The sequence below is a fragment of the Acinonyx jubatus genome, chromosome A1 (assembly GCF_027475565.1).
Source record: "Acinonyx jubatus isolate Ajub_Pintada_27869175 chromosome A1, VMU_Ajub_asm_v1.0, whole genome shotgun sequence".
Taxonomy (NCBI): Eukaryota; Metazoa; Chordata; class Mammalia; order Carnivora; family Felidae; genus Acinonyx; species Acinonyx jubatus.
In genome coordinates, this window is record NC_069380.1 from 231,351,814 (window position 1) to 231,367,560 (window position 15,747).

A 15,747-nucleotide genomic window follows, 5' to 3' on the forward strand; every position below is an offset into this window, starting at 1 on the left:
TAGACGTTGGGCCAAGTGTCTCCACCCCCCACCGCCCCCTGGCCCCGGTCACTATTGGCAGTGACTGAGGCCACCCTCGGGTGGGAACCAGCCTCCTGACGGCACTCGGCTGCGGTATATACCCTGAAACGCTGTGGACCCGTTCTTCAGTCAGCAAACAGCACGGAAGTGACAGGCTCTAGAGATAGGTTACATACTGCATAGACACACATTACATATACTGTGTGTAGTATATACACATTATACTCTATGTATATCCAAATATATATATACAAGGTCTTAAAAGAAAGTTACCGTCCATGTTACATCAGAAGAGGAAAACATCTGGAAAGAAAGTGCGGGCACTTTCCCTGGCAAGCCGCTTCTGTCCCGCATCTGTGGTATCCACAGGGTAATCCCATTACACAGGAGCCCAAAGGCTCAAGGCTGTGCGCCAAATGTCAGGTTTCCAGGACGGAGAATGCCCTGGAGAGGATCCGACGGAAGAACAGCTTCGGATCTTTGCCATCACGTTTCGTGACTATTTATTACTACTCAGAGGGAACATGAGCAAGCAGCCACACATGCTCAACACAGTACCATCTTGGCCAGACAGAGGGCGCTGCATGTGAAATACGGGCATAGGAGGAAGTGGCTTAAACAAAACTAAGAGCAGCAAAAAGGGGGCGGATTTGGTGAACGGCCAATCGTGCCGGAAGCTGACCCCCGTCCTCTGAGGCCAGGTCTTTCAGACCCCTGACAACCCTGGACAAGTGAACAGGTCCCCGGGTTAGCCAAAACTGCCCACAGAATTTTAACCTAATCGGCAAAGATTTCTTGTCCTTCACACTGGCCAACACTCGAGTTTGGTCAAATCAACCCTTAATGCTTCCTGTTAGCTTCTAACTGCTTCTCCTTTTGCAAAGACCGTGGGTCCCTAAGACTCATTTTTTTTTTTTAACCTCACCGTAGAATGCCATCGTGGCATTTCAAATATTAAATTTTAAAAACAGATCAAATATTTTAAGTGGAAGGACAGCCCCCAATGATTGGATTCTTGAGGCAGGGCATCAGGTATGCATGATTTTATTTAAAATGTGTCCAATAAGATTTTTCCACCTGGAATGAACATTTTAACCTCTTCCCACGTATTGTTATAAACAGTATTTCCTCATTTCATGGAACTTCTTAGAAAGTTCTAAGGAACTTAACAGAAGAGAAAAATGAACTGTGGGAGATTAAATAACAGGAAGTTGATATCACAGCGAGGGTGCTCGCGCATCACGCAGCCCGGCCCCCCCCTCCCCTCCCCGGGACACACAAGTGACTTGAAGGTGAGGAAACAGACCCGGTCATGCAAGTCCTCGTATGGTCACTTGGTACCCTTGGCGGTTCTCGGATTCCCTGTCACTAGCACAGATAATAAAATGAGTCAGATGACTTCAGTGAATGGGAAATTGTCTTTTGCTTTTGGTGGTGGGTTGACGAGCTGAGAGAAGATAGGAGCACGATGCAGCGTCGGAGGAACGTTCCAGAATACTGAAGAGGCTGTCCCAACGTCGGAGCCCTGGGGAGCGTGCACCCGGCATCTGAACCGTTGTGCGCCCACGGTGGCCACAGCACCCCTGCCTCTCGTCTCGGGGTGCTGGTTATCTGTGGACAGGTGCCCACCACTGCGGAGGCAGAGAAAGCACATTCTCGCCGGGGGGCATCTGTCATTTTCCATCTCTAGAACTTGGCGATATTAAGTTCGTGTTTTCAGGAGCCGAAGGTCATAGCACAAATGAGGTCTACATATCGTCACACGGGGCCACAGAAAGACACGTCTCCAAGTTATGCTGACCTGCCGGGGAGAGAAACAGACACAGAGCACAGCGATGCGGGGCGTTCCTAGGAAACAAGAACGGTACCACGTACATGGAAGTGGGCGAGCAGCAGGCACTGGCTCTCCTGCCTGCTCTTCGGGGCCACTGTCTGGGAAGAAGCTAAGGGCAGTGCGAGGGGCAGGCACAGGGGCAGGCGGGTTGGGGGATGGCACCATCTCAACATGTGTTCTAAAGTGACTTCGAGATGGCCGCTCATTTACAATCGAAACCTAATCCCGAACAGCGTTCGCTCCCTCGTTCTCCCTGTAAACACATCTGTTCATAAATAACTTAAACGTCTCCTTGGCATTCAGGATTCAGTTCCGGCTGCAGAGTAGAAAAGGATGGGGGATGCTCGGCGTTGAGGAGGAGATGTCGGGAATTCGTGTGTGTGTGTGGACAGGTGGCTGAAGAGTCTACTGCACGTCACCGGGGACATCAGCCGTCGGACACGGGTGGGGTGACCCAGCCGTACTTTTCATGCGTCTTCACCAAACTTTTAAAGGTAGCTTCGGCTTCCTTGCGGCTGAAGGACTTTTTTGATTTGCCGGCCTTTCTACAGATCCGTCCCTGCAGGAGAGGGAAAGGGAAACCAGGTTAGAACCCCTGCTCTGATCCCACAGGGGTTAACTTCTGCTGTCTTCATCTGTGGGACCCCCAGACGGGTGCCAAGCAAGCGGGGTGCCAGGCTGGCAGGGAAGGAGGGGTGCCGCCCAGCTCCCCTTGATGCCTCATTTCCAGGCCCGGAAAGCACCTGCTGGCTCCTCTCCGCCCGGCTCCCCGTGGCCCGGGAGGCCCCGGCCTGCACCAGATGAGCATCTGCAGAAGCCTTGGCTTGTCCCTTGGGTGAAAGGCAGCTCCCATGGCCTCTGCCTCCCACCGAGGACATGTTCCCTGTGACTTCCAGCCTCTCCCGTAACAGACTCATATCTGGATGTGTACACTTATGTATTCACACACACATTTTAAAACTCTGACTTTAAGGGGCACCTGGGTGGCTCAGTCAATTAAGCATCTGACTTTGGCTCAGGTCATGATATTGCGGATTGTGAGTTCAAGCCCCGTGTCGGGCTCTGTGCTGACAGCTCAGAGCCTGGAACCTGCTTCGGATTCTGTGTCTTTCTCTCTCTCTCTCTCTCTCTCTCTCTCTCTCTCTCTCTCTCTCCTGCCCCTCCCCCACTTGCACTCTGTCTCTCTCTCTCAAAAATAAATAAACATTAGAAAAAATTTAAAAAATAAAATAAAATAAATGAAAAAAAAACTCTGACTCTTAAAAGTCAAGCCCAGGAACGAGTGAATTTCTTGTAATTCATGTCTCTTGGGAGCCATTTCAGGACAGGACGGTGGAGCCATTTTCCAGGAAGAGGAAGGCTGTCCTTGAGCCCCGAGAGGAGGAACGATGAGAGGTAGGTGCCCCTTTACACAATCCCAGGGAGAGGCCCGACCCCTCACGGGGACCAGGTGTGTTCTGGCCGGAAAGGTGGGGCGTTGGCATCTGCAGTGGACAAGAAGTTCTAATCTACCTTAGAATGGGCACAGAAGGCTCTGGATCATGAGGCAGAAAGAACCCAAAGGCACTGCTGATGTGACCACCTCTCAGGTGGTCCCCTCCTTTCCAGAGAGCCCTGGGAGTGAGGTGTGCGTGGCATCACGGGGAATACTGAAGGGAAAGAGGAGCCTGGGCAATGGAGCGTCGGTCAGCAAGGCCTGTTGGGGCTCTTGTCCAGCTGCGCTGTCCCCCTTTACGCCTCATGGCCAGCAGGAACCCCCTGAGCCTCTCCTGGAAGATCTAAGTGTCTTCCTAAGCGTTGCGTGCACACATTTTGCAGGTGGGGTGGAAGAGATACCTCGGAAAGACCTGGTTGAGTTTTACCCACAAACAAGAGCATGCACACTATTTCCAACAATCTCCTGATGTTTATAAACCTTTACTAACAAGCCCCTCTGAGTGGACCCTCGGAGGAGGCATCCAGGGTGGCAGCCACCCTGGCCCGTGTGGCCACAGGCAGGTCAGGTCCACCCAATCTTAGCTGTCTTAACCCACTAATCATTCTGGTGGGAAGACGGCTGCACCGGCCTCGTAATTCACAGGGAAAATGGCACCCAATCACCAGCCGCTGGGAATGGAAGACTGTTCTGTGCACTTAAATTCAGAGCATACGGTTCAACATCTGTCTTTCCAACGGTGGAGATGGAAACCAAAGCCCAGGGAAGGAGCCAGAAATCCGGGTACAGCTGGGCTCTGCTCCCTCCGGACACCTCTCTGGCAGAACCTGTCCGTATGCCCACCAAGGGCAAGGCCACCTCATCCAATCGGCTGCTTGGTTCCCATCACACAAGCTGCTGAAAGGGCAGAGGAGGACAGGAGGAGAAGAAGGCAGGAAATTGCCACTGACTGACTTCCTGAAAGTTCCCCATGCCTCTCCGGGATGTGGCTCCTGGTTTTAATTTTGGAACTTCCCACTTTTCTTATGTGGCATAGTTATAGCTGATAAAAAGGGACTGTGAAAAGCTAATACATTTATAATCATCATCATGATGGGTTGAGATCAAAGTCCAAGGTTGTTTCATTAAACACAAGCAAATGCACCTTTGCAGGAATGTCAGCATCAATTTCTACATGGAGTGGGAGCAAACATCAGGCTGTATTCTTTTGCACAACATGCAGATTCTAGCCATCTCCTATCATTCTTGTCTATAACAGCAGAAGCCCATGGCAAGGTTTGAGAATTCTGAACCCAAAGCAGCCAAATACAAGCTCTCGAATATCTTGGAATATTCTGTCACTCTTGGCACGAACATAGACTTTGTCTATTCCCTGTGAAAAGTCCCAACTGTTACAAAAAACAACAGACAAAACCCCAAATGAACAGACCGCTCTTTGTTTCCTTTTCTTCCCAGGAAATATTATGAACATAGAGCCCCAGCACTCAGTCAATTCAGCAACCAGGAAACAGAGTCTGTTGTCGGCCAGCCGGAGGTTTCCGGACCTTCACTGCCCTCAATGGAGACCTCTCCCCTGATCCGCTGTTTCACACATCTTAGTTTACAGTTAACAGATCTCTTCTCATAGATGGCCTGTCCCCTTCTGATTGGCTGTTTACATATCACCCAGGGAGATACCGAGCTTGAGAAACGCCACTTATGTTGCCTGGCCCTGCCAGGGTGGCTGAGCTGTTTTGCTGAGATGCCCCTGCGATGCCCCCTGCATCAAGAAGGGGGGACATTCCACATGCCTGGGCCCCCGACATTCTGATGTGGACCCGCCTTCCATTTTCCACTCCCCCCACCCCAGGTACCATCTCCTAGAGGGTAGACTGTGGGAAAACCTTCAGCTCAACCGCTCTGACCCTCTGTATTTTCCTCGATAAAGTGGGAACAATATTCGCCACACAGCATCATTATGAATGTCAGAGAAGATACTGCATTTGGAAGCACTTCAGAAAAATGTAGATTGTGTCTTACCATTACTTAAGAGCTGTTTTTCTTATTGTTACAACACTCACATTTCTCCCTTGTCTGTTTCCATTTGCCTGATGAGCAAAGAGTCCCTTCTGGAGAGTTTCCCTGAATAATTGTTGTTTCTCCTAAAATACCTCGACATGTGTTTAGGGCAAAAAGACCTGGACGGGAGTTTACGCAACCCAGTGTGATAGCTTTGCGCCATCATTAAGAGCTTAGGTACGTAACCTCCCTCTCTCTCCTGAGCCACAGACGGTAAATGCAATTATAAGCAACCGTAGGATTTCCCCCCAACTGCCTTAAAAATCTCACCATAACACGGATATCGAGCAGTGCTGAGTATACAGTTCTCTGGGATTGCGTGTGTCAAACAAAACTATGAGTTGATACTTTGGTTTGACTTTTTTTTTTTCTTTTGGCCGCGTAGCTTTTGGGCTATCACAATCACAATAATTCAACGTGAAAAATTCTATACGGCTACACATTTCTATGTAGCTAATAAGCAACTCCAAACTCGGGTCCTCAGTTCAATCCCCTGATCCTACATGGTTTCCGTTACCCCAATGAGCACATTGAATTTCAGTGTGGCTTTCTCGCTTCTTTTTTCTAATTTTGTTAATTTGATTTGGTTTTTAAATTTTTTTTTTTTGCTTGTTTTTGAGAGAGAGAGAGAGAGACAGAGGGAAAGGGGCAGACAGAGAGAGAGGGAGAGACAGAATCCAAAGCAGGCTCCAGGCTCTGAGCTGTTGGCACAGAGCCCGAACCGTGAGATCATGACCTGAGCTGAAGTGGATGCCCAAACCAACTGAGCCACCCAGGCGTCCCTGTCACTTCTGCGTTTATTCCTTCATTATGTTGGGTGCAGGGCCTAAAAAGACAAAGTGGTATGGCCCCTGCCTGTAGGGGCTTAGAGCCCATTATGGGGAGATAACGGGGGTGTGCTGTAGCTGCTGAGACAAAAGGCACACATCAGGGCTCCCAGCCTCAGTACCATCGGCATCAGGGGCCAGATCATTCTGCTGGGGGTGGCCCTGTGCACTGTAGGATGTTTAGTTTAGCTGCGTTGCAGCTGGATGCAGCAGTGGCCCCCAAGCAGATGACAAGCGAATCGTCTCCAGTCACTGCCAAATGTCCCCTCAGAGGTAGAATCACACCCTTTGAGCACAGCTGGAGTACAGAATAAAGACGGCCCGGACCAAGGAGTCTGTTCATTTTCTATCTGTTTAGCCAAGGATTGCTACAAGCCCTCCCCAGGTCAGCAACTGCTGGTCACTGGGATCGCACGGCTTTCTAAGGTAGAAATGATTCTGGTCCTCGTAGGGGACCAGGTGGGGGCGGGGGGCGGGGCGGAGGGGAGAGGGGGGTAGTGCCGCTTGTCTGTGCCTCGAGAAAGACTTCTGTGTCTGACGACACTCGAGCTGACATATGGGTGGCAAGTGTTTTCCAGGCCATGGTGGTGAGGATAAGGGGTCCCACAGCAGAAGCTGAAACAGCCTGCTGTATTCAGAGAACCATGGAAAGACACTTGGTGAGTCTGGGGCATGGAGTGAGTGAGTCTGTGTGTGTGTGTGTGTGTGTGTGTGTGTGTGTGTGTGCTGGCGTGAGGGTACACAATTCAACAGACCTGGCTTCAAATCCCTGTTCCAACACTTCCTGGCTGTGTAACCCTGGGCGATTTACTTAACCTCTCTGAATCTCAGTTTCCTCACCTGTAAAATAAGCATACGAATAGTGTTACAGGACGTTGGATTTTTATAGGGGTTTCCTACGTTGAAACACGTGAAATGCCTGGCACAGTGCCAGGCACAGGGGGCCACAACAAACAGGGCTTTTGATTTTGGGAACTATCACAGAGGATCTTACCCCTTGACAATGAGTTTCCTTCTGGCCTCTTGGAAAAACAAGACACACACACAGGGGCGCCTGGGTGACTCAGTCGGTTAAGCACCAGCCCCTTGATTTGGACTCAGGTCATGATCTCACAGTTTGTGAGTTCGAGCCCTGCAATCGGGCTCTGTGCTGACAGTGTGGAGCCTGCTTGGCATTCTCATTCTCTCTCTCTCTCTCTCTGCCCCTCCCCTGCTCATGTGCATGCTCTCTCTCTCTAAGTAAGTAAACTTAAAAAAAAAATTAAAAAACAAAAGAACACACAAATTTCTGTCTTCCATATGGACACCACGACTTGGTTTCTTCTGTCACGGGACGTCTGCGGGCAAATCTAGTATTTCGCATTTATGTGGCTGATTTCCCAGCTTTCTCAATATTGTCTGTTTTAACACCGTTGTCTCATGACAGTGCATGAGATAAATACACTCATTCTGCATTTCTCCCTTGATTAGGTTTTTCTTCTTACCGCTTTATTTTTCTTCACAAACCTACTTTCGTGGTATTCCTGTGTTTCATTTGCCCGTGAATTACAGGCTTCCGCTCTTTTAAAAATAGAGTTTCCAGACTCCTCATGTGAAGTTTTGAGGTTCTTTCACTCATTTCCTGGGCTGAATTACAGAGTAGCCACTTGTTTTCAAAGTCTTTGAACGTGTAATTGTTAGTCTGAGAGCGCTCACAACCCCTAACCCCTCCGGCGCGGGTTTCCAACCCATGGGTGGGGGGAAGACACGCTCCCCAGATCTTTGGAAGGAGGTCCACCCTGGAAGGCAGCCACGAGTCCGCCGCTCTTTGAGGTCTAACGTGCAAAGCGGTTCAACTCACAGAGTTCCAGAGCGCAGACAGGACCCTACAACAGACGAGGCAGCTTCAAAGACACGTTTTCAAATCGAAACAGTTACGCCAAGCCGCTGACCAGCGAGGGGGGGAACTTGAGCTGGATCTGGTCCATCGAGGCGGCAAACAGCAGCTGGGAGCGGGGACACGCTGATGTGGTTCTGCAGCACTTTCCACGGGTCTGAGAGTGTGTGCGTGTGTGCGCGTGCCCGGGTGCACATGTGTGCACGGGCACACATGTGTATGTGTGCACGAGCACGCACACAGGTTCTCCTGTATGTGGCGTCTCCTGAGCGCGTGTGCATTTGTGTGTGCGGCTGTGTGTGATGGTCAAGCTGCACGGAGGGATGTGTGGGTCCCTGCAGTGAAATGACCACCAAGGGGACCGACAGCAGCCCTGAGGGAAGCCTCCTGGCTGAGCTGGGGAAGCCCCAGGCCGCCTGAGCCAGTCCGGAGGGTGGTCAGTTTATAGTGGGAGACCCCCGCCTGTCGGGGAGTCTGCCCAGCGCCAGCCAAGGCAGGGAGGGGAGTCTGGTCTGGGGCGGAGGCAGTGTGGGTGGGGGAGAGTGGTTAAGTCCAGCAAAGGACAGGACAGCAGGGCTTGGGGAAGGATGGTTATGGTGGCGGAGGAGGCCCAGGGCGTTTCAGGCTTCCGACCCGGGAGGAAACAGGTTTCCAGGATCAGCCACTGAGTCCTCTGAGTTGGTGGGTTCGGAACACGCATCAGAAACGCAGCCACGCAGGGCTGAAGGGGGCCGTCGGATGTAGTGCGTGGGGCTCTCACATCGCGGGCTCCAAATCACAGACATGGGGAGAGTCCATGGCGGGGAGAGAGGAGGGAGGGGACACAGTCACTGGCTCTTGAGTGAACTGCCCTCCCCGCGCCTCAGCCTCCACACCCGAGTCCTACGCACAGGGACACCTGCCACGGGGGTGAGCGAGCCTTTGGGGAAGGATAAAGGGGAACTGGTCCTTGTGCAGTGGCAAGATGTCTGATGGCAGAGCCGGTGGCACCGTCTTGGGAAGGGAGTGGGGAGGGGGCGGGCGTCAGGCAAGGGAGCATGGGGAAGCCATGGCTGGCGCTCAGGTGGCAGGTGAGCACCGGGAGAGCACCTGCAGTGTGTGAGATGCTCCCTTGACTTGTCATCAGATCGGAGCTTGAAAAACTCCTTTTGGCCTCATGCTTTAGCAATCTCTGCACACGAAAACCCAACGAGCCTGGTTGTTAAGGACAGCTCAGCTATAAAAAAAGTTCCAAGAAAGCAACCTGTATTTCCCAAAGATTTATTAAGTGCCTGCCCCCCCCGCCCCCCCCCCCCCCAACAGATCTCGTGCAGGTTGCTGGAGATCCCAGGCGGGGCCAGGTGAGCGAGAGGCGCGGGGCTTAACCCAGGAGCCTGGTGGGCACAGCCAGGACCATTGACTAGCTTTCCTGCGGAATTGACTCTCACCGGGGCCAAGTTTGAGAACATCGCCCAGGATACAAAGCCACTTCACTCAAGAAGGACTGTTTACTTCGTGGAACATTCTAGAATTTTCCACTGAGAAAGCTCAGGTAACCTATGCTCTATTACAGCTTCTAAACTATTTTCCCAATGGCTAGGTAGCAAATGTCCTCAGATATCTTCTCTTAAATTTGTGAACACCTCAGGATATCAAAGCCAGGCGGCTTTTATATAAACTTGGGTAACATTCAGTAGCAATGAAACTGAAGCTACCATATTTAACGTTATCATAAAATATCCTCAAACCACTGGCAGCACTGAAGGCACAGCTTGCAAAACACAAGCATCTCTACATCCTCTACACTTTAAAGAAAGTTCTAGCAATTATTGAATCTTTTTTCTTTTTTGAGACAGATGGTATTTTCCTGGAAGAAGCAAGCAGAGAAAAATAATTTTTTTTCCTAAAAATTTAAATTATTTCAGATAATCATTTCAAAAAAATTTTTTTTTGGCAATTCCACGAATGCTGATACTTCTGCTTAAGCAGCCGGGTCCCCGTGGGTTTCATTAGCGGCGCTGGAACACAGGAAGTGACAGCTCGACATACTTATTGAAGGCGGTCACGGCGGCTGTGTGCCCGGCATCCTTCTCGGGATGGGGTCTGAACGCACGCATCAAACCCTCCCCGAAAGCCCACCAGGTAGGCTTTGCTATAATCACCTCTGATTTATAGATGAATAAGCAGACACGGCGAGGTCACGTAATGCGGTCAGAGTCACAGAAGATTCCAGGGCCGTGCTGGAGGCCATGCTCTGAAGCCCAAGGCCAGGCCGGCCCGCAGGCACACGGAGGAGGGTTGCAGATACAGGAGAAAGGAAACACGACACTGACCATCTACTCCACGAAACGCCGCCCAGCCTGGCCTTCTCCCGTGGGACTCAGGACGTGCCGAGGTCACTGAACGCCCGCCACTGCCCTGCACCCTCTCTGTCGCGTGGGGCTCCACATCTGCCATCTCGCATCTATCAGACTTTTAAGCCCTGAGCTGGCCAGTGACCTGGACCTGTCTGGTCTTCCGGCCACAGCGCTGTGGACCCTGGCGCCCTCCTTGACTCCGGTCTGTGTGTGACCCGAGCAGGCAGGTCTTCCTTCGTGAGACACCTGCTTACTCACAGTTCCTGCTCCTCAAGACGACTGGCCACTGTAGCGTCTGCTGCTCCTGGACACAGAATGCAAACAGAGCCCGTGGACAGGCCAAGCCGGGGACCCCGTGTTCCGTTTGCAGCCGCTCCGTCGGCATCTTCTACTTATGAGCTAAACCCAGCTGCCTACGTGTGGGGCTCTGGGCCAGCCCCACAGCACATCTCTGTCTCTGGTATCAGGGTCAGACTCCCTGGATCTCCACACACTGGCCTATCTCGGTTCACGGAAACCTTCCTCCCTGGGACCCGGCTCCACTGGGACGAACAGGTGCGTGTTAACTCCATTAGCCTCGACCACCTTCTTGCGCCGCATCCGTTCTGTGCTGAGTGACTGGCTGGCAGGAAAGGTGGCATTTTCCTGCGCAACTTGACCTCTCGCGCCGGAATGCCGGCGCCCATCATCCCTACACACTGGGCCTTCCTTAGGGCACCGTATTTGCCCTTCTTATTGGAGACACATTTAAAGAGGATGAGGGTCGAGGTTCTCGCCCACAGTGCCCACCGGTGCTTTCGTCTATCTGCTCGTTCTCGGTGGCTCGATCCTCGCTGCAGGCCTCCGTTCCGGGGCTGGGACTCCACTCACTCCGACTTGGGGCCACCCACCCAGTGCACGTGCCCCGATGCCCGAAGCTGCTTCTGTCTGCCCCACGGCCCTGATTTAAGGACCGCGTGCTGGGCACACGGAGCTTCTCTGCTGCTGTACGACGTGGGGGTGGGGGAAGTTTGGTGGGAGAGGCCGGGTCATCCTCTTCTCCAGGGAGGCGGGGCCCGTGGGCATTCGGGAACCAGCTGACGGCTGCCAGCGTGGCGAGGTGCCCCATCTGCCCGCCTTGTGCCCTCTGACCCACAGAAGGCAGGTCTGCTGGCAAGGGTCACTCACCTGCCTCTGGCCAGGGGTCTGCCTGATGTTATGACCCTCCGTAACCAGCTCCACCCCGCACCCGCCCCCATCGATCAGGGTCGCGTGAAGAGTTCTGTCTTAGCATGGACGATAACAACGGCGATGCCACCGACAGGGACTCCAAAGACACGGAGGAGCCCGAGAACGTCACTGGAAAAACGTGACAGGAACTGTCACTGGGGAGTAACCTGTCAAAACAGGGGGCGGCCGTGCTCCGCTCTCTGCACCTGCTGGCAGAGGCTCTGTGAGTCTCACAAAACCATCCCAAACTGGGCTCTTCTGGACAGATGACGTCAAGAAGTAACCCAAGGCTGTCACAGGCAACCAAGGTAACTTACGCTTTGACTCGGGAGACGGTTTCCGGCTTCAGGAGGCACGTGTGTGTCTGCGGTTTATGGTGGCACGTCAGAGCCTCACCACCCCCCCAGGCAGCGTAACTTGTAAGGGCAGAGACCACTCCTGCCCCACAACACAGGCGCCGCGGGACCTTCCCAGCTCGGAAGGAAATTCTGCCACGTGGACTAAATAAAGCCAACGAGACTTTGAAATCATTGGGAATCTTGAGATATAGTTTCTGGAAAACTTTAAGTGTGCAAGTGCCATGACTTGGGCTCCAATTCTCTAAACTGTCCGTGAGGACGGGCGGGGGCGGCGGGCATTTCCGAGTCCCCAGAGCTGGGGTCACTGGACTCCGGGGGAAGGGACTTGCTACCTGTCCCTAGAGGGGGCCACTCCTGCCCTGCGAACGGCACGTCCTCGCCGGGGGCGACCAGCAGGCAGTGAAGACAGCTGTGGTTTGCCTTTACAATCCAAAGTACATTTTCCTGCCGGGGAAATAGCTGGCACATAGGTATTGCTGATGTGGGAGCGGGTTTGGCCTCCGTGACTCAGGCTGCCTGCCCCCCAGAGTCCCTGTCTCATGGGACCACCATGACGACCCAGCGCATCGAGGCCCCGCACGCAGGGGGCCCTACGACAGCAATGCCCGCTGGGCATCTCGGAGACCCAGAAGGATCCCTGATGTCTTCTTAAAATGGGGTGCTTTCCCCTGTGGGAATGTCGGCCCTCCAAGGGCTGAAGACCTTCTTTTAAAAATACTCATTTATCTTTGGGAGAGCGCAGGCAGGGCAGGGGCAGGGAGAAGGGGACAGAGGATCCGAAGCGGGCTCTGCGCCAACAGGCTGACAGCAGTGCGTCCGACGCGGGGCTGGAACTCATGAACCTCGAGATCATGACCTGAGGCGAAGTCAGATGTGCAACCCACGGAGCCACCCAGGTGCCCCAAAGTGCTGGAGGACTTTTAACATCCACACACCTTAGAGTAGGCTTGAACCAGACTTGCTACATTTGCCCTGAGAACACAATTTTGATTGTTTTGTGCACCGGTTGTTAATGAGGCGCTAATGAGGTGTTCCCCGCCCCCCCACCGCCATTATTAGACGACCTGCTGCTGGAAAGAAGAGGAGGGTGAGGGAGACCGGCCCCCCTGAGATCTCCAGACGCTCAGCCACCACCTGAGCAGCCTGACTCCAGGCCCCTGGGGTGTTCCGACCACTGCCAATCGATGGCGGGTGATGAACTCATCCCCTAACTCAAGCAGTCCTCATGCACTTACTTCAAAAACGAAGAGTATTTTCATCAACCACACTTTTTGGAGGGGCTTGGTGAAATCCAGCACCCAGACCAGAGGCAGGCTCCAGAAAGCCTGTGCATTTCCCATGCCGTGGAACACAAACCCCGCACACGTCAGCATTCTGTCCCCACGGCTGGACTCTACTGTTCCCTGTATTCCAGTCTCTCCCCCACCCCTGGCCTCCTGAGGCTCCCTGCCGGCTCCCACCCCTCATTACCTGACCCTGCCTTCCTACCCCCACCTTCCACCGAACACTGGTCTCTCGTTCAGTTCAGCGCGCTCAGCATTCAGAATCCACTGGCAGGGTGCGACGCACAACTGGATAGAAGGATTCCAACCATTCCAGGCCTGCACACCACTGTCCCACCTTCCCTGACTTGCCGGAGTTATGCAGGTGATGGCCCCAGTGTAGATGAGACCCAACACACACGTTTTCTGTTTGCAAGAAAACACAGGGCAAAGATGTGGCATAAAATACCTTAGCGTTGAGAAAGCAAGGAGTAGGGATCTTTCTGGAAAATGCAGTGTTCCGTTATCATAAAATAGTCTCAAGCCTGCAATCAAGAACGGAAGTTGGTCCTAAATTCCAATTTCTAGGCTCTGACTCAACCGTGTAGAAAACCGAGGGACTGATTTTGGTTGACCTAATAAAAATTAAAAAGTGATGCTCTATAAGCAACTGGGATGGCTATTATTACTTTTAGGTCATTACTTTGGGGATGTTCTGATTTCCACTTTTATTTGTATAGTGGTGTTGCCACAGGATCTTCTCTTTCTGATAAAGTAAAAGTTACAATGAGTAAAGAATTCAATCTGTGATTTTTACATACCGTACATCACTGGGGATCTTCAAACAGTACATACTTTATTATTTTTTTAATGTTTATTTTGGGAGAGAGAGGAAGAGAAAGAGAGAGAGTGTGCACATGGCGGAGGAGGGGCAGAGAGAGGGAGATAGAGGATCTGAAGCGGGCTCTGTGCTGAGAGCAGAGAGCCCAACGCGGGACTTGAACCCATGAACCGCTAGATCACAACCTCGGCGGAAACCAAGAGTCAGACGCTTACCCGACTGAGCTGCCCGGGTGCCCCTACGTACTTTGTGCTACAATATAGGTAAAGTTTGTGCCAGCCACTGTTCTGAGGGCTTTACGTGTATAAACTCACTCAGTCCTCACTAGAGGGGAACTGCGAGGGCTTCCCTTAGTGGGGAAACCGAGGCAGAGTTCAACTGCCAAGGGCACACAGCAGGTAGGTGGTGAAACAGGAACTTGAACTCACAAGGTTGGTCCCCAGTGTCCATGCTCCTAGCCGCTCTGCCAAAGACAGCAACAATAGGTGACAGAAATATAAATACGGGGTGCCCCCTGAAGCAGCCCACACCCCAAACGTGCCCAGATCGTGCGTAGGTTTGCACGATATTGGTGCAGCTGAGCATTTCATAATCGTATTTAAATACTAAATAGATTTTTAGGCAATATATCCGTTTTCCCTTTTGGAAAAACAAAGGTCACGTTCTTTATCTACACCGGACTATCAAGTCCTTTCTTAGATCCACCCCACGCCCCACCCAATTGGGATTACGTGTGCCTCATTTCCTCTTTTCCCCAAACAAATTTTCTTCCTCTGTACCAAGGCACTGAGCGTTGGGGAAGAAAGAGACAGACCCTTCCGTGATGACGTGAACTCACCGCGTGGGGGTTGGTAGGTCTTGTCTTTAATCAAAACCCACAGGAATGCTGAGACCAGCAGCCACAGAGGACGCAACGCATCCTTGCTGCGGAACGAGCACCTTAAAGCACCAGCGGCAGGGGTTGCAACGGAGGCGGAATCGCCAGGCTCACCCGGGCAGCACCCGCGGTTGCTTCTACCCTACAGTGCCGGGCGAGGCAATTCTGCTTACAGCCCGAGGGCCGTCCCTGCAAAGCCTGCAATAGTCTCTACGTCATTTTCAAATGACCTTTCTTCTCTGCATCTGGCCCCGTGGTGAGGCAGGCAGAATAAGCATTGCCTTCCCTGACACGAGAGCGGAAACAGGCTGGCTGGGGCGGGGTCGGGGAGCATGGTCACCCCACTAGCAAGTGCCGGGACACGATGGTTCCTACACACCCCTTCCACATCATCCAACACGTGAAGCAGCAGCTTCCCAGATTCGACCAAACCCCGCCGGACTTTTAGGAATGGGACCAACATGAACCTCTACACAGGTCTGAATTTAGGGCATCAAGTTGAGCTGCGCAAACCACCTGCCGCTACGGGTCATGACGAAGACCTGAGGCTGTGGCAGCTCCCCCGTCATGTCGGGTGCCTGCGTCCTCATCCGCAGGGTCGCGCCGCTATTCACCCAGCACCCCGTGGGTGCTCACACACGCTTCCAGAGGAGTGAACAACCAAGCATGCAGAATTACCGACATCGACCTCAAGGCTGCTTTGTGTCCCAGCTAGAATTCCAAAGCAAAGGTAGTACACACGTGTCGCCATTTCCCCCAAATGTGTCCCACTCAGTATTTTATACACGTTAGCTCATCTCCGCCTCACCCAG

At 52.6% G+C, this 15,747-nt stretch overlaps 1 protein-coding gene across 1 annotated transcript in view; it reads right to left on the bottom strand.

The window, feature by feature from the left end:
* Window positions 1–1,049: 1,049 nt before the first annotated feature.
* The window catches only part of UBE2QL1 (ubiquitin conjugating enzyme E2 Q family like 1), a 39,290-nt gene continuing 24,592 nt past the window's right edge, over window positions 1,050–15,747 (bottom strand). The window contains exon 2 of the mRNA XM_027073989.2: window positions 1,050–2,414. Coding sequence (XP_026929790.2) covers window positions 2,283–2,414 — 132 coding nt within the window. The 3' untranslated portion in view covers window positions 1,050–2,282. The remainder of the gene's footprint in view (window positions 2,415–15,747) is intronic.